The following is a 26,193-nucleotide window of genomic DNA, read 5'->3' on the forward strand; positions in this document are numbered from 1 at the left end:
TGTTTTATTTTATTGGAAAGCCAACGAAGAAGTTCAGTGGTTTTCAATTTGTTAATATCACTATCACAGTAATAATGATTTTATTTGTATGTATCGTATTATCAGCTAATTATTTTATCCACGAGATAAAGCTTCGCATCAATCGAATGTTTTTTCTTCCAGAACGGGTCCCAGATAATAGTGTACGAGATAACGCGGACGCGCACGCGCCACAAGCGGCTGCGCGAACTCGTGCTCCCGTGCGCTGCCCACACGCTGCAGGTCCAGGACGGCTCCCTCATAGTGGGTTACCAGGGCGGGTTCAGCCGGTATTCGCTCACGGGAGAACATGTTCCTGTCTGTGAGTAAAATTCTGAATGCCAAAAAATCCAATATTTTGAGTTTATCCAAATGTTTGTAGACAAAAGACTCTACAGTCATTAAGATGAACAAATAACAACAGTGTCGGAGAACATTTTAGAAAAGGGAATATTGACTTCTCTTAAATGATCTCCATCCCTGATGTAATTTGTTAATCTAAAAAAATACTTTAAATTAATTTTCCAATTTTTAACCCACAAAGGTTTGCTTTCTATCTAATGAAACTTAGCCAAAACCAAGGGAGGGTTATCACTAGAGTCCTTTCAGGAGTGCAGATGATGAAACACCTACACACATTCTATGTGAAGTTGATGCTTTATTGTGATACAAAGGATGCCGCATCCTCGGAGAGCGCTTGTCCGGCTCGGAGGGGCAGATGTAGCAATATGAGAACACCTTCCACTCAGTAGCCAGGCTCTCTAAATACCAGGGCTTAGAGGGCAAGAACTAATTTACAGGGACCCATCACAATAGATCTACACAGGTCGCAGTGACGTCAGGGGCTTATATAGCACTGACCCGCAATATTCAGAGTAAAAATAATGCCCTAGAGGCTTTTGCAATTTTCGTACGGGGTACCACAGGGAACCCACTTTGGCCCTGCGCTAACGATGTGATATCTCAACATCCCGTTGGTTTCCAGCTCTCGTCCACCCGGACAACCAGGTGCAAGTGTTCTTGGGCTACTCGGGCGCGGTGCCCTTGCGCGCCGTGCCCTTGGCTCGCGGAGAGTGCCTGCTCGCCTTCCACACGCTGGCAGTGTACGCGACGCGGCGAGGCCTCAAGGCGAGAGACAGGGAGCTCATGTATCCGGCCGTGCCTACTCATCATGGTATGTATACTTCGTTGGTAATAAAGTGGATCGCCAGACTTGACAATCCACTTTATCAGATAGGGTTTAGATTTTTGTTAATTTTTCATTCTTTGATTTAGTCTTTTCCACATGATCAAAATGAACTTGAACAATTTCAGAATACATGCGAGGTATATGAAATAAGATCACATTTCTGATTTTAGCAGGCAACTGAAATGGCTCAAAATTAGACAGCGGAGAGACTATCACTCCCTCTCACTTCTGTTCACTGTACTCCATAGTCCTAACGCACCTATATAGACAATACACTGTAATAACCCCTTTTTACGTTTTTCAAGGGAGCAACAAAAAATGTATAAAAATGAGGAAAATGCTTAAGTGAGGAAATGAAAAATGTATGGAAAAAATGGAATTACATGAAAATAAAATTATGTGCTAGACATTATACTGCCAGAAAAATTTTAAAAACTGTCATAATTGGGAATTATTAATATTTTTAAATCTATTTTAAAGGATTTTATTAAAAATATTTCATGTTTATCAATCAATATCTGTAGCTCAGAGGCAGACGGATGCAAATCCAGGATTTGATGAAATGACATTTCGATTTTCGTATCCAGTTTGTGATCATGTCCATTGATTTTGAAGAAATGTAAGTCCTATAATGAATTGACCAATTTATTAAGATACTGAACATATAAATTAATGTTCTGAATTATTAGAATTTGGAAAAAGTAGATTCTTTAGGCAATTGTTGAACATTTGACGTTTGGATTTGCATCCGTCTGCCTCTGAGGTACAGCAATTATAAGGTGGTTTTTTTTTATTGAATTAAGAAATAAACATGTTTGAATAATTTTAAGTAGGTACTTAGATTCAAAAACACCTGACTAAATGAAAATTTGAATTTGCATAAAATACATACAATATTTTTTTCCCCAAATGTTGGGAAATTTTATTTATATGGTATCACTTTTTTTACTATGGCACCACAGAATTTCAACTGTCATATATATCGCGGCAAAACTGTTTCACACTTTTGTAATTACTGTTTAAACTATCTTCTTTTCACATTATGTCTATAACTTCAAATAATATTTTTATTACTACATTTTTAAACATTCTGCATCATAATTTATTGATGTAAATACTTTATTCTTCCTCAACATGCCTGTCACAATTCGGTAAAATGTCGATATGGCGTTTTGGTTTTAAATACAAAAAAACGTACAAGGAAACAATGAAAAATTAACCACAAAGGACATCGGAATGTCACTAAGGTGGTATTTGCTCGAAAAATGTATCAAAATACAATGCAAAATAGACTTTAATAAAATTATAGGCTTAAACAAAAAGGTCAATTACACTGCATCTACCTTGAATTTAGTTTGAGACAATAATTTACCCTTTTTTTTATACCTTGATTTTATTCACCATTTCGGGCATAGAATTATAATAGTCTAGGAATCTACGAAAAGTGTCCATGAACAAAAAAAATATTTTTTTATGTTGAATAAAAAGATTTAAATTTTCTTCCTTCTTTCTCAGCGTACAACGACGGCCACTTGCTGGTGTTTTCTGCGACGCACGTGGACGTGTTCGACTGCCAGGCGGGGGAGTGGGTGCAGACCTTGAACCTGAGAGGAGCGCGCCCGCTCAACTCCTCGGGATCCCTGTGCCTGTGCACCCTGGACGATCAGCCGCATCTGGTCTACGTCTCCAGCAACAGGAGAGGTAAGATCGCAAGATATGTAATGAAAGTCGATCGATATGACGCATGACACGTGCCACGATCACGACATAACTTTGTAGTGACGTCTGAGGAATTATTAATATTGACACACGAAAAATCATTATTATCTGGCATGTTAATTAATTTTTTTAATACAATGCCCGACATATAAATCATCATAAATATATAAAATCAGCTTTCAGCAATCAGCAAAACTAAAAAAACTAAAATAAACCTTAATTATTAACAACGTTCTTACAAGGTTACATCATTTTGCAAAAACTTTAGAGATGGGACAAATTGATCAATGTAAATTGATCGAATATAAAAATAATTCATTTGATCTTGTTCATGAAAAAAGTATAAATGTCTTATTTTTTGGTGAATAATTGTCTTAAACACACTATAATAGGCTTGTTTTTATATCAATTTACGGAAACAGAGTTTCGTGTTTGCATGAAAAAACTGATAAAATCGATTTGATCGGTACATGATCAGTGATCAGTGATCAGTAATTTCCCATCACTATTGACATTAGTTTGGCGGCTGTCATTTTAATCAAGCTAAATTTTAAGGACTATAATACTCGTATCTGAAATGCTTCATAAGTTGGAATGATTGTAGAATGTCTGTATGTATTATATTTATCTTTCCAAATTTGACCACATAACTGTTTTAAAGCTGATTTTATATATTTATGTTGATTTACATGTCAAGCATTGTATTAAAAAAATTAATTAACACGCCAGATAAAAATTATTTTTCATGTGTCACTACAAAGTTATGTCGTCACTATTGCTGACAACTGTCATTCTAATTGAGCTATATTTTAAGGATTATAGGTCTAAACAATAAGGGAATATCAGGTTTTTTTAAAAACATTTTTAAAGCAATAAAGGTCTATAAATATTATTTTGATAATTATTAGTAGCATAAAAAATACCTTTAAATTTGTAATTTTGAATTCCCGCAAAAACGGTCATTCCATTGGCCACGCCCATAATACGTCACGATTCATGTTCGTTTGTTCCTGCCAATGAAATTTGTGTAGAACAATTTCACGAATCTTGATTTAATTACGATACATTCTTAACATTATAGGATAGGATTATGCAAAAAATTAAATCAAATTGAAGATTAAAAAAAATGTTTTTGGAAAAATATGCTACCCTAAATACGCCCCTTGGGCCCGGAAGGGAAAATGTTTTTTAACAGTGTTTGAAATGCGGTGTTTTTTTATCTAGCGGAAGAGCTGAATGTCCAGATGCCAGGCACGGTGCGCGACGGTGCCGAGAGTGCGCGCGGCGGTCGCCCGCGTAGAAGATTCTCCATTCGAGACCAGGCTTCCACAGCGTCCAGTGCGCACCATCGTTTGTGAGTACCCCTTCATTATTTTATTCTTGACCCTTTGAGCTCGTTAAAAATATTCCTGCCCGTCATCCACACACCGCACCCCTTTTGCTTAGTCCAATTTATAGATTCAAATTATAATATTATAGTGAAAATTCAGTGATTTTTTTTATTTGTCAACCCTCTCTCCCCGGTGATGTGTAGCTAGTACACATTGCGTCTAATGACTATAATATCTTTATGAATATAATCAATATTGGGTTTAGATTTTCAGTACTCCTCCATTACACATTTATGTATCGACTGAAATAATTTGTTACAAAAAAAACATTTAATCGGAAATCGGGGATAAATTACAAATATCATCAAAAGTATACTCTCAGTCAGTCACGTAGTCTAGTACTATATAGCTACGCGCTATTTTTGTATGGCCGGCCCTCCGAGTTCGAAAACAGAGCGCGTTATAGCACTTAATCGGTTAATGTATCGAGATAAATAAATAAATAAAGAGTCGAATATTTTGTGAAGTATTATTTAGCAAGTTTAATATTAATAATTATTGTTTAAAATAACTTTGTATATTAGGACGCTGAAAATCGGACATCGATTTCCGCTGGACCTAAGATCTCAGCTTCATGTTTGTAATTGTCATCTTGAATGTCTTCCAAATCTCCTTTCACCACTTCGAGAGCACTTTTGAGGTACGACAGTTGTTCTCCTATATCTAATTCCTTCTCCCCTCTCTCCAGCTCGTCCTTCGTGACGCATATATATCTGAAGCCCAAGTCGCCGGGCACCTCGTCCGGCGGAGTTTTGACACTGAAAACGGATGTAGGTAACTGTTTGTTCAGCAGTGCCGTGTTGAACAACCCATTGAGTCTCTGGTACGACTCTTCCAGCTTTATCTTTTGATTCTCGAGATGCGTCTTCGCCTTTCGCTGCTCGTCGACGAGGAACATCACGGCTCTCCTAGCCTTCCTGAAAAACCCGTCGAGCGCCTTGAGTCGTATGCACTCCGCTCTGTTCGGATCGCTGAACTGCGCGGTATATGTACGCGTCGTTGTTTTGCCACCCTGGCTCCCCCTTTTAGTCTCGTTCGAGTTCCGCTGTAGATTCAAACTGCTTTCGCATCGTAACTGCGTAGACCTCGCCGTGTAATCATTGTGCGCCTGTTGTATAAAATTCATCGCGTCTTGTTCCGCGTTTTCGTTTATCTTCTGCCATTTCTTTTCTTCTTGCGTGCACGGATCCGAATCGAAATGCTCCATCAGATAAATGCTACCGATTCCGTTTTTAATTCCGCCGATTAATATGTTGTTCGTTTTTGAGTCCACGTCTATAGAAGATAGCGAACTGCCCGCAAACTGCCTGACGAACGTCGCGTCAATGGCATCGCGGCCTCTCGGAACTTTGTTAGTCGCGAACCAATACAGATTCCCCCGGTAATCATTTTGGACTCCACTATTGAATGTCAAGATGAACACGATTTGATTCGGCGAATACACAAACAAATAATCGTCACTGTAATTATTTGCGATTATTTTTATGTCTTTATTATTTTTGCTGATGAACAAGTCGGTGTTAGATTTAAATACTGCGGTAATTGCGTCTATTTGTATGGGATTCTGTCCTTTCGGCCGTATATCATTCTGCATCACGTCATCTTTGGACGCGTCGGCGACGTTGAATGTCTTTCCGTTCAGACTGTAGTATGGAGTCCCGTTCTGATACGCGACCCAGTCTATATTCCCTCCGGAGAACTGGCGGATTGTCCGTATTTTGTAGAAAGAGTTTTTGAACTTTTCCGAGATGCATTTGCTGTCGTCGGCTGATGATCTCTGTGCGATTGCGCAAAGCATCGCGCACATCAAAAATAATCTGAGAAATATAACAAATTTGAATTATTAAAGACATTATTATTATGCGTGTCAACATGGACAATAGAGTATGGTTTACTAATAAACCCATCTAAAACACAAATTATGTTTGCGGGTAGTCAAAGATTGCTTAGTAAGCTAGACGTATCTTCACTTAATCCTCTTAATGTCAATGGTAATAATATTCAATACATGAAATCCGTAAACAATCTAGGAGTACAAATGGATGAACATCTCTGCTGGTGAGCTCATACTAATTATAATAACATATATATTTGAGACCATAATATGAGCTCCACCCGCAGATTTCTTCACATTGAAGCAGAAAATTAAAACCTCCCGCAAGTGACGAGAATTTTACTCGTAAACTGACATTTTCAATTGAGAAAAACTTTATAATGCAAATAATGTTGCTCATCGTTGATATGTATTTTTTTCAATTCGGGGTGAAAAATAAGTATCTTTTTTTACTTCTTACCCCTCCAGCTTTCCCTATGCTAAAAAATATGTCAGTCGCTCGCTCCCTTGCAACGTGAAACAATAATTAATTTTTCCACTAATTAAAAAAAATATTGGGTACTAGAAGCAAAGTTTGAAATCTGAACATTAGTTATTGATACCAAAATAAACCGTTCATAAAAACCTATCTACCTAAATAATAGCGTAATTCAAAACCGTCTCTAAATCTTGCAAAAACAGATTTCAATTATACTACTTGACACCGCAAACTTAGCATTCTCCATTGAGTTGGTGAAGCATCATTACAAATCTCACAATTATTTTTCAAAGTTTTTTGCAAATATCTCTGTAACTCCTTCAATGGTGATTTCTAAGTTTGGTTCTAATACCCCCATTAATAAAGTCTTGTATCATAATCACTAGATCCTCAATACAAAGATAACTTAAACAAATACAAACTAATACCACTTTCGCACAAAGGGATTTTGAGTATTATTTTATGTAATACATTTTTTAAATTTTTTATTTATTATTATTTTTTTACATATATATACATTTAAAAAAAAAAAAAAAAAAAATATCCCTCATTGAATACATTTTTGTTATTTTCTTGGGTTAACCTTTTCTTTTCTTTTATAACTTTCTTACTTTCTTATTTCATTTACATTTTTTAGATCTTAATTTTAATATGTACTTTTAATTTTCTTACTAATTTTTTTTTTTCTGTAGATATGAATTGAAATTCTCGATTTACTTTACTTAATTTATTTTTTTATCTTGTTTTGATTACATTTATGAGCACACACTATTTATATATGTGTCTATTATTTTATTTTTTTTCTTATATTTAAAATATATTTAAGTAAATTACTATTCTTCAATTTTAATTGTACTATTTTACTCTATTTTCTTACTTAAAAAAAAAAATTAATCTTTAAACTATTTTTATGTTTATTATTTTATACATATACAGTATTATGTCTGTACTCTTCTTATTTGATTATTAATTAAAACTAATGTCTGAGCACCCGATGACAAACTATTATTGAATAGTTTATTGGGACAAAATATATCTTAATACTTTGTTTTCTTTATAATGTATTAATATTGTAATAATATGTATATTTTATTGAATAAAGACTCTAAAAAAAAAAAATTCAATTAAAATCTATAACCTACTTCCACTATCCATTAAAACAATTAGTAACGAGAAAATGTTTAAAAAGGCTATAAAAAAATGTATAGTGGAGCTAGGTAGAAGTAAAATGGATTGTCTCATTCGCCCAAACCAATATTGAATCTTATGTTAGGTTTTTGTTATTTTCATTGTGCATTTTGTAATATAAATAATATAGATGTCTGAATATTTTGTTAATTATCTCTGTTTATTAAGTTAGTCTTCTTGTTTATTCTCAAAAGTAAAAACATTTAAAAAAAGTATATAGTTAAGTGTCCTCGGCACGGGTAACCCCAGTGAGGTCACATTATTTTTATTATTGTTTATAGTTTGTAAGAGTAAAATATGAATAAATAAATATTTATTTATTTTGTATGTAGCCTAGTGTGACATCACAGCCACACAAGAGTTAAACAATGAACGAGATATCTGCTCTAGGGGCTTGCCGAATATCCGATATCCGGTATCCGGCCATACCACCCCTCCCTGTCAAGATCAAAAGATATTTAAATTTATTACTTTATTATTGAATTTGGACAAAACTCAAAATCTCAGTCTGATAAAAAACTAACAAATAAATCACCTACCTCATACTTATATCCTTAATGTATCGAGTTAGCTGGTTCAAACGTTTCTATCTAATGTTTAAACGAGACTAAGATAAAATCTTGTTTTGTGTACGCCTCGAAAACATGTATTAACACATTGGAACCCGGCTAAAAATATATATTTATTTTTTATTTATTCATCTTTATATAGACAGGGTGTTCATTAAACCCTGTCACATCCAAAATCACGATGATCAGTATGAGCAAGAAGACATATTGGCACATAAAAATAATTTTTTAGAATGAATAAAATTTAAAAAAATAAAATATCAATAAAAGCAAATGGTTGCTAACTTCTGCAGGGGAGAAGCGAGAAGAGGGAGGAAGGAATCTGATACTGCGCCGCGCTCCCCTTACTTCTCTCCTGCAGAAGGAAGCAACCATTTGTTTTTTTAAATATTTTATTTTTTTAAATTTTCTTTGTTTTAAATATTTTTTTAAATATGCTAATATGTCTTCTTGCACATACTGATCATCGTGGTTTCGGATGTGACAGGGTTTAAAGAACACCCTGTATATATATAATTCTTCTGTCATGGCACCGAACTTCTCCTAAACGACTAAACCAATTAACGTGTGGTTTTCAGCAAAATGTAGATCTTTGCGCTGCGCGTGTTCGTAGATATTCAAATTTTCAATCGAATGTGTAAAAAAATAGTTAGAATCACAAATCATTTTTTCATCGACCTACCAGAATGCATGTACAAAAAAAAGGAAGGATGTTGATTTTTTTTGTTATTACTAAATAATATTCACTGACATTCAATACATTTTTGAAAATTAAATTTATGTATAAAGTGTACCCCTGTTGGTGAGAAGAGTCGAGTCTCGGGTTCGATTTTCAACATAGTTGACATGAAATATTGATTTGAAGAGGTATTTTTATGCTAGAATATTTTTATAGTCCCTGGACTGTCACCTGAAGCGTAAGACTGATCATCTTACCTTCATGTAACAAAAATGATTTAGATACCCTACAATTGGCTACAACTGCTGCCTCTCTAATAGAGTGAAAACCTGACAATGTTGATATGAAAAAGCTATTTAAAAGGATGTTTTTACACCTTTTTACAGTCCTTAAAATATAGCTTGATTAGAATGGCAGTTGTCAGCAAAAGTGACGACATAACTTTGTTGTAACGTCTAAGGAGTGGTTTATATTGACACACAAAAAATCATTAATATCTGGCATGTTCATTAATTTTTTTAATACAATGCTTGACATATAAATGAACATAAATATTTAAAATCACCTTTTAACTAAAACAAAACTAAAATATACCTAATTATTTACGACGTTCTTACAAGGTTACATCATTTTGCAAAAATGTTAGAGATGGGACAAATTTATCAATGTAAATCGATCGAATAAAAAAAACATTTATTTGATGTTGAAAAAAAGTATAAAATGTCTTATTTTTTGGTGAATAATTGTCTTAAACACACAATAATAGGCTTGTTTTTGCGTTTTTATATCGATTTTCGGAAACAGAGTATTATGTTTGCATGAATACACTGATAAAATCAATTTGATCGGTAAATGGTCAGTGATCAGTACTTTCCCATCACTAGCCATATTAGTTTGGAAGCTGTCATTTTAATCAAGCTATATTTTAAGGACTATATTAGGTACTTGAAGCGTAAGACTGATCATCTTAACTTCTTGCAACAAAAAATAATAATATCAAGATACGCTGTGATTGGTGTACCAACGCAGTGCCCTATGCACCAATAGGTGTGTGGATGGAATGATGACGATGAGTCAATAGTCTACAAACAAATAAAAAAATTATAAAAAACCGCCTAACTTTCTCATTCAGGTCTGATTTAATTAAACGCAACGTTATAAATATTTTTTTAAATTACAAGCACGGTTGAACAAGTGTTATGTTTGGCTTCGTGTTCTTTGTTAACCGATATGTATGCGGATGGGCACGTTCCATGTTGATTTTACCAAGACGAGTTTAATCTCACCGGCTCGTGACGATACTAATGGCTCCCACAATATTCTACCTGTGTTAAGAAACCGGTTTGACTCATTAATCACAAATCGAAATGACTCACATATCAATTTATTCTCATCTTTTTAATTGATTATTCAAATAACTACCTGCTAGCCTAACGCTGCTTGACCCTTGCACGCATACAAATAGTTTTTTAATTATTTTTTTTATAGGAGTTGCTTTATTTTTTACCTTCCTTGTACTGCCGCCATAAGAAGGCAGAATGCATTTAACATTTTTTTCGAAAATGAGTTAAATACATATTCAGAATCAGGAAAAAATATGCATCTACTGGTACTTGAATTATCTTCCTCAAATAACCACAACCCTATTATTTTCAATAATAAATAAGACTTAACTGCAAAATATCTTAAAGATTACTAAATACGGCTGTTCTGACTGATGAATGTAGGTAATGAATGAATGTAGGTACTCGTATTCAATTAAATTTAAGATCTGATAGTAATTTCGAAGTTAATTGATTATTAGATCGACATTACTAGTTTGAAAAGCGGTAAATATTAACCCTAAGAAAGACATTTACCTAATGACATTTGCTGTTGGTTATCCAAATAAATAAAATAAATAAAATAAATAAAATAAATAAAATAAAAAAAATAAATAAAATAAATAAAATAAATAAAATAAATAAAATAAATAAAATAAATAAAATAAATAAAATAAATAAAATAAATAAAATAAATAAAATAAATAAAATAAATAAAATAAATAAAATAAATAAATAAAACAAATAAAACAAATAAAATAAATAAAACAAATAAAACAAATAAAATAAATAGAATAAATAACTAAATAAAAAGGGCGTTTCTAGCTAGAAACGCTTTTTATTGCAGTATAACATATTTTCTTGTATTTTTTTTACTAAAAAGAAGATCAAAATGTCAATTTTTAAATATGTATATAACGCAAAATTTATTAAAATTAATATAAATATTCCGTTGGGCCAAACCATAATATATACTGTCGCACAATAATATACTTAATTTTTGTAGTATTTTTCAAACAGCGAATTTTTCAATCTCCGAGTTACAAAATATTTATTTTCTCCGTTTTTTGTTTTATGTAGAAACGTCCTTCTTTCTTATGACGGCAGCATAATATTCAAGGTTTATATATGAAAAGTGGATTTTTCTTTAATTAAATTTCTTTAAATTTATCTAAACTGTTGGGATCAGGAGGGATATACTAATGTGGGCCAATCAGGAACTTCTCAGCATTTGCTCATGTGGAGAGACAACAACTCAAAACTCTTCAGAAGAAGCCGGCCTGTTGGCAGCAGTCAACAGGCCTGCCGTTCCACTAGAGGAGTGTTGGGCATTTTGTTTCCTACTTTGGTTTATTTTACCAATTGCCTGCACTAAATTGATCATGTACTATCTGTCGTGTGAGTTCTTTATTACCTATCACCTATCATCGATGGGATGTCTGTCGCAAAGATCTTCACACATGTAAATAGTGTAGCGAGAGATATTTTTTGACAAAAATATGTAGACTAACAAACATATTACTGTATACAATGATAAATTTCAACCCTACGGGAAATTGGATTCAAAATATGTTTTCTTGCGCACAGTTAAAATTGTAGCATTAAATTGTACAGCAAAGTTTCCTAAAAGTGTACAAAAAAAAAACATTTTAATGAAAATGAACTACTTTGAACGACGTCACTGGTTCATATGAATCAACCAATGATGAGAGAGTTATGGAAGATTACCGGTTTGCTTGCTGTGACAATTGACACCACTCACCGGCGAGAGCCGAAACAAACTACAGGTCACGCGGCCGAGTCACAAGCCATAAGATGCACCCGAGTAAAGCTGAACGTAATCCTACACATCGCGACCGCAGGTTTCGGCTGATTTCTGACCGAAACCAAATTCAGTCGGTCACTTTCTTTTTCATTCCCTTTCCGCACCTAATGGTGCATAGGGCACTGCGCTGGTACATCAATCGCAGAGTGTATCTTGATCATTTTTGTTACCTGAAGGTAAGATTGATTAGTCTTACGCTTCAGGTACCAGTCCAGGGACTTTGAAATATCCTAGTGTAAAAACACCCATTTAAATAAATATTTCATGTCAATCATGTCGGGAATCGAACCCGAGACCTCTTGCATAGTAGGCAAACGCGCTGATTATTACACCACGAGTCCGTATTATTATAGAGATATGTAAAAAAAATAAAAAAATAGTAAAATTTTGTTAAGAAAAAACAATTTATTTCACCATTCTGCCCAGCAGAGAAAATCCAGCCAGTCTGCAAGCATTTGGACAAACTCAAACATTGTTGAAGAAAGAACAATATTAAGAAATTAGGCCATGCCTTTGTGGGCTTTTATTTGTGTTTATGTAATAGTTGTTTTTGTATTTGTAACTTGTGTATACCTATTGTAGAATGTGAAAAAAGAATGAAAAAAATAAAAGCTAAAATTTTAAAATATATATATTATTAAGAAAATATTAATGCGTGAAAGGGTTAAATGTTAATTTTTAGTAACTAAATGGAATGTTATGAATAAAACGTACTAATGTATTATGTATACATAATTTTTAAAGTTTTTTATAATGTCATAGGGCAAAAGTAATCATTGAGTTTATCTTTAAATTACTGTTAGAAAAAATCCAAATTACATTGTGTTCATTTCATTTAGAGATACTGTTCAATATTTTGAGCACGTCCAAATATTTATAAACAATTTTATTGCTTAATATTGACATGTCCATCTTCAACTATTTCAGCGACATGTCCATCTTCAACATTTACCTCGCGGTGTAATGGTCAGCGCGTTTGCCTACCGTTCAAGAGGTCTCGGGTTCGATATTTTATTTAAAATATTTTTTTTTGTTTTTCACAAGTCACCAACAATTTTTCAGGAGTGTTTATACCTCAGAGTAATAACACGCCACTGGCTACTAGAGTCGCCCATACAGACAAAAACAATTCCATGAAAAGTGGTTGGTTTTTATAAAAAAATTTTTTTTGTAAATTTTCAAGAAACTTTCCAAACAAGCAAACCATCACGCCGTTTCACCGTAGGGGTAGGCAGAGAGGATAAAACACCACACCACTCTATCTTTGCATACATATCTCACTTCCTCTACATTCTTACATCTTTTCATGCACGCACGCCGATTATTCTGACTTTTAACATGTCCATCTTCAAGTATTTGTTGGATTTGGTCATGCCATGTCTTTCTCCGTCTTCCTTTATTTCTGCATCCATCAACATTCGCATCGTAAATATTTTTTAGCCGTTCTTTCGCTGTCCATTCGCTCTACGTGGCCAAACCAACGCAGAGCTTCTTTCTTGATTTTGTCGCAAATGTTTATCCCAGCCTTACATAATGTACCGGATCTCAACATTTATATTCGCAACATTAGATCCCAAGATCCAGCCTGTCTACAAACATTTGGACATACTTAAAACATGAATAATAAACAAAAAATATATACAGTGAGGAATAAAATATAATATCTCAAGTGTAATTTTGTAGGTCGGAACGCAGATCTAAGTTGATCTCCGGGCCATCCAACTTCAACCATATCTCGCACATGGGTCCCGGTGAGGGGATCCAGATGCAGCGACTCCTGGAGCTGCCCGCTGCTCTGGAGGCTTCCGGGAGGAGCCGGAACCACCGCCCTGCTTCTCATCAGGTAATTTATGCAGCGCCGCCTTTGTCGAAAATCACCTCAAGGGCGTTTCACAATAATTCTGTAGTTTATTAAACTTAACATTCTAACTAAACATTATTACAAAGGAGATGTTGAACACTTTAGAGAAGGAATATGGAAATTTAGGCATCTACAGGGCTATTGACTGATTTAAGTGGTCACTTTAATCACTGTGTAACATTCACCATTCTAAGATATCGTATATTCATAAGGACTGATCGCCAGAGGTAATATCATACATGGTAAAAATAGTAAAGGTGATTGTTGAAATAAATCAAAATGGGACACAAAATGCCGAACGCTCTCAAAGTGGAACGGAAGGTTTGTTGATGCATGTCAATAGTCCGGCTTCTCCTGTATGAGTTTCCACCACCAGATCCTCACACCATAGTCAGAAATTGAAAGGAACATACATTTTGCAGTCAATATAAGCCTTGTACATAATAAGCAAGGCAAAACATAGGCAACTCCTTTATTAAAGAAAAAAAATACATTCACCATTCTCCCTATATTTGAACATCTGTATTTCTTAAATTCTTCCGTCTGTTGATGTTTGTGGAATATGGTCATGAGGATGAATGATATGCGACAAAAGCCCTCCATATAATTTGCCAAACTCTCAGTGAAAGGGGCAGTGAAAGTAGTAGAATTAAATACAGTTAAAATTGAGGAAAAGAGTAGCTCGTTTATTGACAAAAAAAAATGTTTTTTTTTTTTAATAATGAGTGAAACCGATAGAAAGACCCACGGTCTTTAAAACGTTTTCATGTATGTGGTGAAATGTAATTTCACTGTTGATATTTGTGAAGTTAAAGAGCTGAAACCTTTATTGATGCGGGCGAAATTCATCCGATTGAATTATTACACCTACAACGGCAACGCTTAAAAATATTTTTTAATTTTGGTACATTTTGGACCGGGTGGATTTACCAACAATATTTTGAGTTTATCCGAATGTTTGCAGACAGGCTGGATGTATGCCCTAGGGAGTTATTAAGATCTAAATTTGTTGCAACAGAGAGGGAAAACGTTTTTGAGAAGAGAATATGGAAGTCTAGGCATTTATAGGGATTATGATATGTTATGGCTTGCAGTCATAGGCAGAATGGGGAATGTTACACAGTGTGTAATGTGGTCACTTCAACCAGCCAATGATAGGTCATAAGCCGGTGGATGCCTAGACTTGAATCTGTACCTCAGAGGCAGACGGATGCAAATCCAAACGTCAAATGTTCAACAATAGCCTAAAGAATCTACATTCTCCAAGTGATTTATAATAATTCAGAACATTCATTTGTACTTTCAGTATCTTAATTCATCGGTTCTTTCATTATAAGACTTACATTTTTTCAAAATCAATGGACATGATCATGAACTGGAGAAGAAAATCGAAATGTCATTTCATCAAACTCTGGATTTGCATCCGTCTGCCTCTGCGGTACAGATATGTTCTCTTCTCTGTTGTAATATGTCAATATTAACAGATCCCTAGGGGGTTGAATCCACAATCCTTGTGCACAAAAATTGGGCAAACTCAAAACATTATTATATAAATGATATTGGCATTTTTTTGCCCGGGTCTAATGAAGTTTAAAATGTCTCTGTGTACGACCACTTCCTGCGGTGTTATCATATTTCCTGCGTTTACTGAAACCGTACGCACTCGGAATTCCCGAAGGTATGTGGCACAGTTGGACTCGGTTGAACGATCACAGAAATGGCGAGATCTCGGATATAATGAGGAAAAATCAGTTGACATTTTAGCTCGTGGGTTTCTCCGTGCATTCATTCACTTTTTTCTTATTAGATTTAATTCTACTTTCAGTTTTTAAATATACTAGAGTCTATAATGTGACCCGTTTTGTCTTGTCAGCACATTATTAAACTAGCTTAAATATTTACGAAGTTTCTTTATATACTGAAATTTTAAGGCTTCCCCAATATACCCATAATATAGGTACCCAATAAAATGTTCTCAGTATTCCCCTAATTGATTTTTAATTACTTTTCTTTGTCTATATGGAAATCCTCATTACTTGCTAAATTTATTTGCTAATACTTGTAAAATGGATTGTATTACCATTTAGTATTGTGCAAAATTGTTTATTAATGTTTTTTTATTAAAATATTTATCTTTATCAATTTTTAAAAATCAAACAAACAAACCATCACGCCATTTCCCCGTAGGGGTAGGCAGAGAGGATAGAACGTCATAACACTCTATCTTAGCATACGGACCTCGCTTCCTCTACATTCATACATCTTCTCATGCACGCACGCCGATTATTCCTACTTTTGACATGACCATCGTCAAGTATTTGATGGACTTGATCGTGCCATGTCTTTCTCGGTCTTCCTTGTTTTCTGCATCCGTCAACATTTGCATCGTAGATCCTTTTAGCCGTTCTTTTGCTGTCCATTCGCTCTACATGCCCAAACTAACGCAGCACCCCTTTCTTAATTCTGTCGTTAATGCATGTCTCAGCCTTACACACTTCACGGATCTCGACATTTGTGCACCTATCATACATCGTTTTACCACACATTCGCCTAAGGGATCGCATTTCGACAGCATTCAACCTACTTTCATCATCATTTTTCCAAATCCATACTTCGCTCCCATACATTAGAGTTGGCACTAGAACTCCATTGTGAACTGCTAGTTTAGCCTAAAATCAATATATATTTTTATAAATAAATATATACTATTTATCTAAGTAGCAGTTTTAAATAATAATACACATAATAATTTATTTATTTTTATCGTTTAGTGTTAGTCAAAATTGTTTTAATTTCTTTATTAATATATATTATTTTCTTTTTTTTTTACTGGCCCAAAATATTTCTATTATAAAATAATTATTTTTTATCAATATTTTTATAACTGATAATACAAATTTTATATCGTTTATCTTAGGCTTTCTTAATTTGCAAATAAATTTATTTATTTTAGATTCTACAATACTTTAATTTGTATGTATTTATATTTAACTGTATTTGCAACTAATATGCAAAAGGCACTAAGTGCCGTTTATTTCAATAAAATAAAATAAACACCCCCCCATAAACTATTAACACTGTTGGAACATGTGTCGGAGTCTGGTGGTCATCATGGGTACACGAGAGTTTATCAGGGGCAGTAATTTTGGGCAATCTATTATAGTGCATATCACTTTGCGCATTAGAGTGAGGTTAGCAATCGTCCTTCTGGTGGAGAGCGATGGTAACCTCAACTCGGACATCAAAGTTTGGTAGCAAATTTCATTTACAGGTTTAGGAAATGATCACAAAACTTCTTAAAAGCCCCGAAATTCTTTTTGGAAGCCACCGGATCTGTGTATCCGACAGGACCTGTAACAGGGCCACGGATAGTAGCGAGACGCTCCATTCGGTAATCATAGAGAAGAGGGTAAAGGGACAAGACACGGACTTACTAACATTAATATGTACATTATGTTTTCAGATATATTCCAACAGAGAAAAGCGGACATCCCCTCTAACCGTCTCACACATCTCACACCCTAACCAGCATTTGGCTTCCTATAATGGTAACACCATGATACTAATCTCCTATATTATTCTATTTTTATTGAATATTCATACTTTTAACAAGATTATGGTTATTCTTTATTTTATTTTATTTGAAAAAATAACAAAAATTATTAATAAAATTACGTATACCCAGTTTAAATTTTTCACACATAAATTAGTGACCGACTGAAACAAGATTTTAGGCTGAAACTGAATTTTGGCTTCGGTCCTAGTTTGGGCTGAAACCAAAACTTATTTAAATCATAATTATATTTATACATAATATTAAAATGATTCAGGGTCTACAGTACTCTATAGTTAAGCGAATTGTACCTGCAAAGTAATAATGATCTCCTGTACAAAACAATCAAAACTCTGCCTGTTCGAGGACTACTGTGGCTTTGCATCATTTTGGAACAATTTAATAGTAATACATTCAAGTTTCCTCGCAAACATAACCATAATACACGCTTCACGTCTAATGATAGCTCGGTAGTACCAAAAGTATGTAATAAGTATGGAAATAGAACTCTCAAATATTTAGTACCTAGAATTTTTAATTTATTACCAAAAGAACTTAAATTTAACTTACATTGTAACAAGAGCAAAATAAGAGAGTGGCTACTCGATCAAGAGTTTATATATGAATAGTAGCTTAGGTGTAAATTTTTCATATATTTTCTTGTATTTGAAAAATAAATTTATATATTATTATTTGTATAAACATGTTTATTCTGATCTTTCCGGCTGTTAATTTATACATGTTATTCATTGTTTTTATAAATGTAAATAATATTTTTAAGTTAGTATAAATATAATCTCCACCAACAAGCTACAGAAAGTGGCTTGGTGGGATTTTAGTTTTAGTAAAAATATAACAAGTGAAAAAAAATTTTAATTGTAAAAATGTATAATTATACTATTAAAAAAAATAAAAAATAAAGAATAATAATAAAAATACGTATATAGTTTTATTCCACTTTTATTTATAATATTTTACCAGTGACCGGATTTCGTCATGACCGACATAAAATAATAAAATATTATAAATAAAAGTGGAATAAAACTATATACATATTTTTATTATTATAATTAAAATGCAGTTCCACCAAAAAATATGAGTAGAAAAACTCAATCTATTATTTAAATCAGTTAAAAGTCAACAATGTTTATGTTTGTCCAAATGCTTGCAGACTGGCTGGGTTTCCTCCCTAGGGAGTTATTCATATTTAAATTTATTTCAACAGAGAGGGAAAACGGTAAAGGTTTCAGCTCTTTTACTTCACAAAAGTCAACAGTTGGAAGAGTTGAGGAAATGTGGATGCTCAAACATGAGCAGAATTGTGAATGTTACACAGTGTGTAAAGTAGCCACTTAAACCAGCCAATGACAGGTCATAAGCCCTGTAAATGCCTAGACTTCCATATTCCCTTCTCAAAAATGTTTTCCCTCTCTGTTGAAATAAATTTAAACAGTTAAAAGTCACTTCGAAACTCCCAAAATTAGCCGTTTCTATTATTAAACCTTACAAGTTCATTAATATAGGTTTTAAATAAATACACAATTAAATAAAAGGTATAAATTTAACTAGACAATTGACCCCACTCACCGGCTGAGAGCCGAAACAAACTACGGGTCGCACGGCCGAGTCACGAGCCGTAAGATGCACCCGAGTACAGCTGAATTTAATTTCAATTAAATTAATTTATTTAAAAATAACACATACATTACAAATGTACATTCAATACGTACATGTTATAAAAAATGAAAAAATACATGAAAGAGACTCGTGTCAAAGTAGTAGGAAAATCAAAGTAGTGTAGATACGTGGGACAGATCAGCATCCAGAGCGATGTTGTTCAGCCCTTCCAACGGCAGGGTGGTCCTGCATATCGGAATATTTTATTTTATTTTATTTGGGAAATCAACGGTTTTACATACATATTTATAGTAAACAAACAGATATAGTGTATAAACTCAGAACCAATAACAGATTTCCACAAAGTATACAAAGTTAGTAAAGAAAATATATTACATATTAAATAAATACATATAAGTTTATACGTATAAAAATGTTATTTTCATGTACTCGTAAATATTTTTCGATAATCAAAGAATTTTTAAAGATTTTTTTTAAGAACAGTAAGTTATTGTAAATTGGGCGGGATTAGGACAAGGATGCTTGAAGAGAGGATAAGGAGGGGGAGGGAGATGTACATATACATTATTATAATGTCTACTAAGTTACATAATGCATTTTTAGTGTAAATATGAAACAATCTATGCTGACGCTGTCTTAGGTAATTATCAGGAACATTCAAATCGATGCTCATCATAATCTCAGGATTATTGACCATACCGACGTAATTCGACCATCACGACTGCAGGTTTTAGCTGAGCCGAAGTTTCGGCCAAACCGAAGTTTCGGCCGAAACTGTCCAAAACCGAAACTGAAATTTCAGTCAGTCACTACAAATAATATAAATATAATTCGAGGTTTATCTATTTTTTAATATTGAAATGAATCGTATTATCGCAATATAATTTAAATTACTCCGCATGTGACATCGCACATTCTCTTCGGTGAGTTTAGCTGATGGTGAATTGGCTTACCTTAAACCGGAAATCTATCACAACTATCATTGGTTGATTCGAAAGAGCTAGCGACGTCGTTCAAAGTAGTTTGTTTTTATTGAAATCATTTTTGTTATTTTTTTCATACATTTTCAAGAAACTTCTCCGTATTTCTAATTTTCCATAGCACTGAACTTCCTCAGTGCAGAGAATTTATATGTAGCAAAAACTGTGCGCTATCTGGGGTAAGGTCGGAACTGGAGCTGTATGCATCGGCGCCATCTCTGGATGTCACTCAAAACTAACTTAATTAATGGCGATGTTTGTTGGGGGTTTGCAGGGTCCAAGAGAGTAGGGCCCGTCCGGCCCAAGGAGCAGCCCCCCGCCACCCCCGACTGTCCCCCGGCCGCTGGCTCCAGAGACAACATGGACAGGTATGTTGACCATAGGTACGTCACCATAAGCTCCTTATTATTTCAAAATACTAACCTAGAATTACTGCTGAAGAATGCTGTATGAAAGGCGTCATAATAATGATGATAATAATCTGAATTGAGGATCATTTTTAAATTAAATAATTAAAGCCAGTATTTAGTCGCATTAATTACCTGAAAAAAAACTCCAAAATATGGTAAAAACCAGCTTTAAAAATTCTAAAAAACCTCTTATAATTTTTTTAAAACACAATACTCTTTTTATTTATTTATTTCAACGGCTTACGCCTTTGACAAAGTATAAAATAATTTTGAAAAACAATTATAATGAAACAAAACACCTGTACACAAGTATAGAAAATATAGATACATGAAGTAAAATCGGCAGGAAACAATAAAGAAAAATAAATAAGAAATTATAACATAGGTATGCAGCAAATAAACAATAAACAAAGTATCTATCCTTAAAAATGATACCAGTCTCGAAGATGTCGCGAAAGCGATGAAACCGGTCACTGGATATTCCAAATTTGTGGAAGTATCACTCGTCTTTTATTTATATAATAAAATAAATAAAGGGTTTTAATAAAAAAAGTATTGAAGTAACAGAGGCGATGCATAAACAGTAAAACAAGTGTATATTGTTCCCTAATTTCAATAATTCATATTGGTTACTAATGAAATATAATAAACTATAAATATATATATATTAGGTTATTTTTAGGCTTAGTTTTAAGGTGTATTTTTTAAAACAAGGATTGTTCACGGTTCAAAATTCAAACTCCCCAAGGAAAAAATCCAGCCTGCCTACAAAAATCGTTGAAATGTGCATTTGTTTTAGCAATGCAGTGCCCTATGCGCAACTGATGAGAATGATGACAATGAACTGTTTATGGAACTTTTACAAAAACCTAAATGCGTATTTATAATATAAATATGGATAATATTTTAGATCTATGGGCGGCGGATCTCAAGGAAGTGGCTCCCTTCTGCTGGATCGCTCAATAACACCGCTCAGCTTGGGCAGTATGAGTTCCCTTCACGATGTCCTCAAGGTAATCCTCTCCGAGTTATTATTACATTACATTATTTATTTACGGCCATGAAAATCTGTGAAATTTAATAAATGACAAAATCAAATAAATTATGAAATTAAATCAATTATAAAACTATGAAATCGAATAAATTATGAAATTAAATAAATTATGAAGTTAAATAAATTATGAAATTAAATATTGTGAAAATTAAATAAATTGAATTGTAAATTTTCTTTTTTATCACAAAGATAAAGTCGCTTGAAATAATAAATCTGGCATATACCAAGTAAATTGTAATGATTGAAAAACTAAACTTTAAAACTAGAGAAAAAAAACACTTAAGGTGTCTAAATAATTTAAATTTGTTGCAACAGAGAGGGAAAACATTTTTGAGAAGGGAATATGGAAGTCTAGACGTTTACAGGGCTTATGACCTGTCATTGGCTGGTTTAAGTGACCACTTTACACACTGTGTAACATTCACCATTTGCCCATTGAACATCTATATTCCTTAAATTCTTTCATCCTTTCTCCCTTCTCAAAAATGTTTTCCTTCTCTGCTGCAACAAATTTAAATAGAAATCCAGCCAGTCTGCAAGCATTTGGACATACTCAAAACGTTGTTGTCTAAATAATAATAATTTTTCTGAATTCGCAAACCATCTGATAAAGACAATGGATTAAAAGTTCTTCTTAAAAATAAAATGTTCAAATGAGACAATTTTGAAATATTAGAAATTAAAAAAGCGATTAAGAAAAAAATTATAAATAATTAAATAAACAATATTTTCTTTTGTCCAATCCTGTCTAATTTTAAAGATCGTATCCATCTCACTCCACACCTCCCATCTTTACAAGAACAACATGACAAAAAGTCTTTACTTATTACCGCCATATATTCAGATTTAATATTTGGTAAACACCGTTAAAATAAAATATGATGAGATTCATTTGAAAATTATGCAAATAAAAAAATATAAAATCGGTCGGTAGAAAAATTAAAATAAAAATAAAAAAGTGGTTAAAAACAAAGTAGTTTTATATTTATTTAAAATTTAATTGTGTTTGTTTTTTTTTATCTTCAGGTGGTAGACAGGTCCGTGGACTCGGGAGACAACAGCTCAGGAGCATCTCCCCCGCGTCGGCGCAGTCTCAGCGCTGAGAGGGGCCGATCGTCCCCCGGTTACGACTCTGGCTAGGGCTTCCAAGGACGAAACTCCGACTCTTAGACTAATCTCCATCATAAACAAAGGTCCGGAACTTCCACTGTGACATGACTCCAAACAGCAGAAACATGGTGTGAACATGACTTCCTAGTGTAATTGTTTTGTCCAGCACGCCGTGTAGTGGTTAGGGCTAAAGTCATCATGCAATAGGTCCCGTGTTCAGCTCCCAGGTGGGCGATAACAAATGTTTTCTAAATCGATATGTATCAAGACAGTATACATAATTTTTCTATCTCTGTCTACTGAGGTATTACGAAGCCGGCTCTATTAACATGTCTAGACGTGTTTTCAGGAAGATATTAGTGGTTCATCATCGTCATTCCCTTTCCGCACCTAATGATGCATAGGGCACTGCTTTAGTGCACAAACCCTAGTGTGAAAACAAATTTTTAAATAAATATTTCGTTTCAACCCTGTCAGGAATCACTTATCACTTGACCACAAGGCGGACGTTGTATTTATGGTTATTGAAAGTATAAAAGAAATGGTAATATAATTTTTTTATAGTGGTAATGTTTCATTTGAAGTGTTGCCCAATGGCACACGTCGCATGCGCATTATGTAATCTCAAACGTCGAATGATCTGATGCATGCGCTGTGACCATCTCAAATTTTCAATTCTTAACCGCTAGAACCGCTTAACCGCTCTTAACCGCTCCGCCCTCAATGTCAAATTAAAATTTATTTATTTCTTTTTCATAGTTTAAATAGGCTTCTGCGATACAAAGTAGCCATCTCGAAACGATTTAAAGTGTAAATAAATTGCAATGAAAGCGAAAACTGCTCGATCAAACGTGATTGTTGTCATTTCCAGTGTGTAGCTAAATATCGAGTGAGGTACGGATGCCCTCGATAGCTATCGGCCTCGGGTTTAGTGGTCAGCGCGTTTGCCTGCCATGCAAGAGGTTTCGGTTGATGTGAAATATTTATTTAAAATTGTGTTTTAACACTAGAATATTTCATAGTCCCTGGAACGTAAGACTGATCATCTTACCTTCATGTAACAAAATTGATCAAGATATGCTGCGTTGGTGTACCAATGCAGTGCCCTATGCACCATTAGGTGCTTAAAAGGAATATGATGATGACGAGGTACTGATGCTCTCGATAGCTATCAATGTCTTCACCACAAAACTGGGATGTACTGGATCAATAGTGTGTCTTTGTAATCGCTCCAGAGAGTTTATCTTCAACTGTACTGTAATACGGCTTCTATATCTTCTGATCTTTATCGTCCCCTGGGCTTTTTGTATGGAATTCAAACGAGCTAACCACTGCACTGCGAATAACCAAAAATTTAACTTTTATCATTACAATTGTGACAAACTTATGTTTTTGGTACAAAGCTTAGTTTGTACCCAAAATGGTTCTTTTGTACCATTAATAAATTGTTCACATCTTCCAATCGAATATGATAATATATTTTACGACATGGGTAAAATACAAAATGGTGATATCAAAACTTATAGAAGTTTAGAAAAATTGTTTCGCATACATGCGTGATATTGTAATTTATAGAGATATGTTATTTACGACGCTTAAATTTACAAATGCGATTGTCCAGTTCAATAATCAGACATCTCCAAGTTATAAGTTTAGAAATTGTTCTTTTTCCGGCAATGCTTCAAGTGGAGCAGCACTCTCCCATCTTCTCACGTCAATCCGCATCCCTCTGTCTCGCCGAAAGATCGTTATCAACGGCTCTCGAGGATGGCGGGAGCCCGTAGGTTTGAAGAAGAGGCTAGAAGCGAACTAGGGTTCGTGCTCCCAAGGCATCTGTAGGACGTGTCCAAGCCAGGTCCACTGCCACACCCTCGAAACGCTTGTAATAGGAGTCTGCTGTGTTGTTCTCGGGCTTTACTCTTGGTAATGAAATCGAATCATCTTATACCTAATATTCTCCTCAAACAGTTACTCTCAAACTCGGCCGTTTGGTGTTTTGAGCTTCGGTAAGGTGCCAGGATTCGCACCCATACAGGAGTATTGGCATCATAGAAGAGTTGAATAATCGGCATTTTATTATGATCGGGTACCAGAATTAGCAGTAATGAAGTTTTAAATAATCTTTTTTATAGTGATACTTTTTTTACATTGCAAAGTGAGTAGTTACAGAGAGGTTAGGCCAAGCGCAGTTCTACATATGAAGGGTAGGCGGAAGAAACATGCTGAGTAATGATTTTTACAGATTTGAGTTAAATATGCCAAGTTAATTACAGTATGCACCCGTGTGTCCTATCAAAATATCGTAATATACGCCCAATCATTGGCAAAACGTATTTTAAATTTTGGGCAAAGCTGAAGAAACGCGAGCAGTCAGTATGATATGAAAAAGAAAGATTCGAAAATATCAAATAAAATATCAAATATCGCGAGCAGCTTTATTCCTCTGATCGAATGCAAACAGAAAAGGTGACATTACGTTTTGAAGGCTTTTGACCAAATAAAATAATATACGTAACTTAAAAGCTAATACAATATCTCATCATCATTTCCTTTCCGCACCTAATGGTGCATAGGGCACTGCATTGGTACACCAATCGCAGCATATTTTTTTTGTTACATGAAGGTAAGATGCTCAGTCTTACACTTCAGGTACCAGTCCAATCAGGGATTATAAAATATTTTAGTGCAAAAACACCATTTTTAAATAAATAAATATTTCATATAAACAATGTCGGAAATCGAACCCGAGACCTCTCGCATGGTAGGCAAACACGCTGACATACAATATCTAGAGGGCAGAAAATTTTCTTTTGTTTTGTTTTATTTTTAGTGCTCATTTTTAAATAAAAAAAAAAAAACAGACACAACTTATGTTAACATCTAATATGTCAATGATTAAGTCAACAATAATTGTGTTGTATGTAAGCTTGTCATTATGATTTAAACCTATTAATCAGAAGATGCAAAATGACTGCCGCGTGACTATTTTTAACGCGTTAGTCCCATTGAATTTGGAATTATTCGGTACATTTAAAACCCAGTTTTAGGGTTTTAAATGCAGTTGACATTGAAAACTGACAGCTTAAGAGTCTATGCGGTTGTTTGGACTTGTCTAACTGGTGAACTGGACGTTTGATATCCCGCTATAAATTTCTTTATCACTCATTATGAAGTCTTAAAAATGTGTAAATTTTGCCTGTAATATTAAAGTAACAATTTGCAATTTGTAAAGTAACTATTTTAAATGATAGGTTCCTAGTTCTTTAAGCGATACACTGTCTCGAATACATGAGTTACTTTAATTTTACCATATTTATTGGCGTATCGTAAACCTGTTGATTTCCGGGCGCCATTTTCTAGACAATACGTCAATTT

At 33.9% G+C, this 26,193-nt stretch overlaps 2 protein-coding genes across 2 annotated transcripts in view; one reads left to right on the forward strand and one right to left on the reverse strand.

The window, feature by feature from the left end:
• gek (serine/threonine-protein kinase gek) overlaps positions 1–23,279 on the forward strand; it is a 110,625-nt gene extending 87,346 nt beyond the window's left edge. Inside the window, exons 36-44 of the mRNA XM_088242850.1 lie at positions 163–340; positions 1,004–1,192; positions 2,723–2,908; positions 4,151–4,280; positions 13,896–14,055; positions 17,537–17,621; positions 20,519–20,612; positions 21,565–21,667; positions 22,735–23,279. Of these exons, the coding sequence (XP_088098976.1) occupies positions 163–340; positions 1,004–1,192; positions 2,723–2,908; positions 4,151–4,280; positions 13,896–14,055; positions 17,537–17,621; positions 20,519–20,612; positions 21,565–21,667; positions 22,735–22,848 (1,239 nt within the window). The 3' untranslated portion in view covers positions 22,849–23,279. The remainder of the gene's footprint in view (positions 1–162; positions 341–1,003; positions 1,193–2,722; positions 2,909–4,150; positions 4,281–13,895; positions 14,056–17,536; positions 17,622–20,518; positions 20,613–21,564; positions 21,668–22,734) is intronic.
• On the reverse strand, positions 4,569–8,426 carry LOC148283988 (uncharacterized). The gene is made up of 2 exons (XM_088242852.1): positions 8,357–8,426; positions 4,569–6,134 (listed from the first exon to the last, which is right to left on the reverse strand). Exons 1-2 carry the CDS (start codon positions 8,359–8,361, stop codon positions 4,838–4,840), a joined length of 1,302 nt encoding a protein of 433 aa, XP_088098978.1. The 5' UTR covers positions 8,362–8,426; the 3' UTR covers positions 4,569–4,837.
• Positions 23,280–26,193: the final 2,914 nt, after the last annotated feature.

The sequence above is a fragment of the Micrasema longulum genome, unplaced genomic scaffold (assembly GCF_059751315.1).
Source record: "Micrasema longulum isolate JH-2025_06_02 unplaced genomic scaffold, ASM5975131v1 h1tg000172l, whole genome shotgun sequence".
NCBI classification, from domain to species: Eukaryota; Metazoa; Arthropoda; class Insecta; order Trichoptera; family Brachycentridae; genus Micrasema; species Micrasema longulum.